At 48.3% G+C, this 3,299-nt stretch overlaps 1 protein-coding gene across 1 annotated transcript; it reads left to right on the top strand.

Moving 5' to 3' along the window:
• Nucleotides 1–1,707: 1,707 nt before the first annotated feature.
• Nucleotides 1,708–2,435, top strand: LOC123142133 (germin-like protein 1-1). The gene is made up of 2 exons (XM_044561146.1): nt 1,708–1,816; nt 1,906–2,435. The coding sequence occupies exons 1-2, from the start codon at nt 1,708–1,710 to the stop codon at nt 2,433–2,435; spliced, it is 639 nt and encodes a 212-aa protein (XP_044417081.1).
• The last annotated feature ends 864 nt before the right edge of the window (nt 2,436–3,299 follow it).

Below are 3,299 nucleotides of genomic sequence, written 5' to 3'. Positions count from 1 at the left end.
TGTGTGTGTTTGCATGAGTGCAATTTCTAATAGATAAGTTGCGTAATTTGGACCTGCCCCGACCCAACATGTCCCTGTTCCATTCGAAAATGGAGAAACCTTAAGTAGGACTAGGAGTACTTGTTAATTTAATTAAGGTTGTTTTAGCATGGTACCATGGCAAAGCAAGCCAGCGTCGGCCAACCTTTGCTAGCTTCCAACTGCAACTTACCTAAAAGGAGCAGCATACCCGCAAGCCTGCTCGGCGAGAAAAAATTTCACACTCGTTCGTTGTACAATCTCAAGTCACCAGCCCTAAATAAGAATGCCAAGGTCCCGGCTGCCGAGACTGGCTGCGACCGGAAGAGGACAACAGTTAGACGCCGGTGAGCGTTTCGGACAAGGCAGAGAGCGTCTCCTTCCTTGTCCATGAGCAAGCACATACTATCAGTGATAGAGATGGCCGGCTACTTATTGATTTGCTCAGTAGCCGCCAGGGTTTGCATCTGATTGGTCACAATAAGTCGCTTGGCTTTTTAACCGGTTTGTGAATTTTACAGGGGAAAGATCCGCCGCCTCGCAAGCTGTCAGATGTGATCCCATTGTGTGGCAGAGTGGCGTTTTTTACCTTTGCAACAGAGCTTTTGTTGCAGAAATCTTGCAACAGAGGTCTTGTTGCGGACATCTCCGCAATAAATGTCTTGTTGCAGAAAACTTTTGCAACAAATATATTGTTGCAGAAAAACTTTGTGATAGTAGTAGCGTTGCAGAATTTATTTACTTTGACTCACCTTCATATGACGTTACGGAAGAAAGTTCTGCAACATGACCGATGTTATAGCAAAAAAGTCATGCAACAGCTGAGAGGAAGCTTGCAACGCCACACCAAAATTTTGAGGGCCTGCGTGATGTTTCCATAAGTGATTGGACCAGCTTGCCACATCATACGATCACATTTGATCGAACGGCAGCACGCAAGGCCGATTCCCGAGTGAATCAGCCGGCGGGACTGAAGTGTTTTCCATTTTACAGGGGGGCATCATAAACTTATGATTTCCAGACGGTCGTCGGCCACCCGGTTTGTGAATTTAAGGAGATCAACTTGATCGATTCCACAACACTAGAACGTGGCCTTAGTCTTTTTTTTACAAGGGGCCTCAGACAATTCGACCAACTGGTTCCATTCTTCTCTGTATGAGAGCTATCCCAGCTCAGCCTCGCCAGCAGCAAAAGTCAGAAGCCACAGAAAAATCAGGATAGTTTCATGCAGTCATTGACCAAATGACTCCTCTCTGATCCAAGTGAACAGCTTGCCACCCCCAAGAAATAAGCTCAACTTGATAACAGCTATACGGTCTAAGTACGACACAAACTATCATGTGCAACTCGGGTCTGTTGTCTCCAACAGGATATACCACCGAATGGATGGATCATGGATCGATTCAAGAACGCATGTGCAGCAGGAACTGGCCTGCAAGGAGTGCAAAAACAACTAATCTAGTATATCCCCATTGGCTCCAAATTAATGGAATCAGATGCGCAGGCTCTTGCGTGTTTCCCTCCCCATCCGAGCCTACGACCTTGAGACGGCGATGCTATCTATAGTTCCATAAACAAACCACACCGCCTATAAGTACCAGCTCCTACCGTTGCTAATTTCCACACCCAAGAAGCACTCTAACAACCACACCACCAGGCTGATGGCAAGCAAGTATTGGCCAATCGATCATGGTGATGCTTCAGCTTTCCGCCATAGTCCTCCTCGCGCTCATTGCCCCCTCCCTCGCCGGCGACGCCGACATGCTCCAGGACGTCTGCGTCGCTGACTTGGCATCCCGTGAGTCATCATCTTTCTCAAGTTCGTTGTTGCATCTTTTGTGCAAGTTGTTGCTAATGCGGTGTTTTCGTCAAAATGAATGGTGGTAGCGATCAAGCTGAACGGCTTCCCGTGCAAGGCGGACATCACGGCGGATGACTTCTTCTTCGCCGGTCTCAAGAGGGCTGGCAACACCAACAACGCGGCAGGATCCAATGTCACGGCAGCAAATGTACAGTCATTCCCTGGGGTGAACACGCTTGGCGTGTCCATGGCACGCATCGCCTACGCGCCCGGAGGCCAGAACCCGCCGCACACCCACCCACGCGCCACGGAGATCATCTTCGTCCTTGAAGGAGTCCTGGAGGTGGGCTTCATCACCACCGCCAACAAGCTCTTCACTAAGACTGTCACTGTGGGAGACGTGTTCGTTTTCCCGCGTGGGCTCGTGCACTTCCAGCAGAACAGGGGACGTGGCCCGGCCTCCGTCATCGCCGGCTTCAACAGCCAGCTCCAGGGTACACAAGTCATCGCCAACACACTGTTCGCTGCCGCGCCGCCAGTATCGAGCGATGTGCTGGCCAAGGCCTTCCGGATCGACAACAGCCAAGTGGACGCTATCAAGGCCAAGTTCATGTAGCATGGGTTCGCTCTCGGCAACTCTGTATCGGTTTCTCAACAAAAATTGGTTTGTATCATTACTAAATAAATGATACTCAAGCGAGCTATAGCGTGTAGTTGATTTGTTCATGTGTATGTTGTTGCATTTGTTTGTCTTTGAAATAATACAAAATTGTTTCTGTTTCACGTATTATATGTTACATTTTAGTAGTGTGTCACTGATTTCTTTATGTGTATACTATATTACATTTGAAACATTCCATGGCATATGCGAACCAACCTGTGGTTGGATGGTTAGGAGAATAGTGGTATTCTCAACCCACCAGGTTAAGTCCGGGTGTTCGCATTTTTCTAAATTTATTTCAGGATTTCTTATGTCGGCTCGGTCTCTCGGAGGTACTCGTAGGGATAGAGTGTAAGAGCATCTACAACTACCTCCGTAGGGATAGAGTGTAAGAGCATCTACAACTACATTCACCAAATCTTACCCCTTAAACGTCAAACATTCCATGATTACATTTGTTAACTTGTCAACAGATCTATAACTAGGTAGATTTCCCATGCTTTGTTCTTCGTGAGACTAAACAACAACAAAAGTCTACTCTATGGGCAACTCCAATGCATTTCATCCGCTCATGTATGTTTCTGACCACGTGGACAGAAACTACGGCCCAACGTGGTGACTCATTTCACGTTTTGTGTCCGCGTGGTCTCATTTCCAGCCCAAATTTGACTTTTGGTTTGCGTCCCCGTGGATAGGAGACAGACGCCTCGCACGTCCGCTCGATGTCCATCCCGGGCCCATGCGCCAGCCACCCAACGATCAGCTCCTAGTACTTTTAAATGTCACACATGCGGGGATGGGGGAAGGCGCCCACTCTGC

Source organism: Triticum aestivum, chromosome 6D (genome assembly GCF_018294505.1).
Source record: "Triticum aestivum cultivar Chinese Spring chromosome 6D, IWGSC CS RefSeq v2.1, whole genome shotgun sequence".
In the NCBI taxonomy this organism is placed as follows: domain Eukaryota; kingdom Viridiplantae; phylum Streptophyta; class Magnoliopsida; order Poales; family Poaceae; genus Triticum; species Triticum aestivum.
The sequence above is the reverse complement of the archived record's forward strand: the minus strand, read 5'-3'. Positions and strand labels throughout refer to the sequence as shown.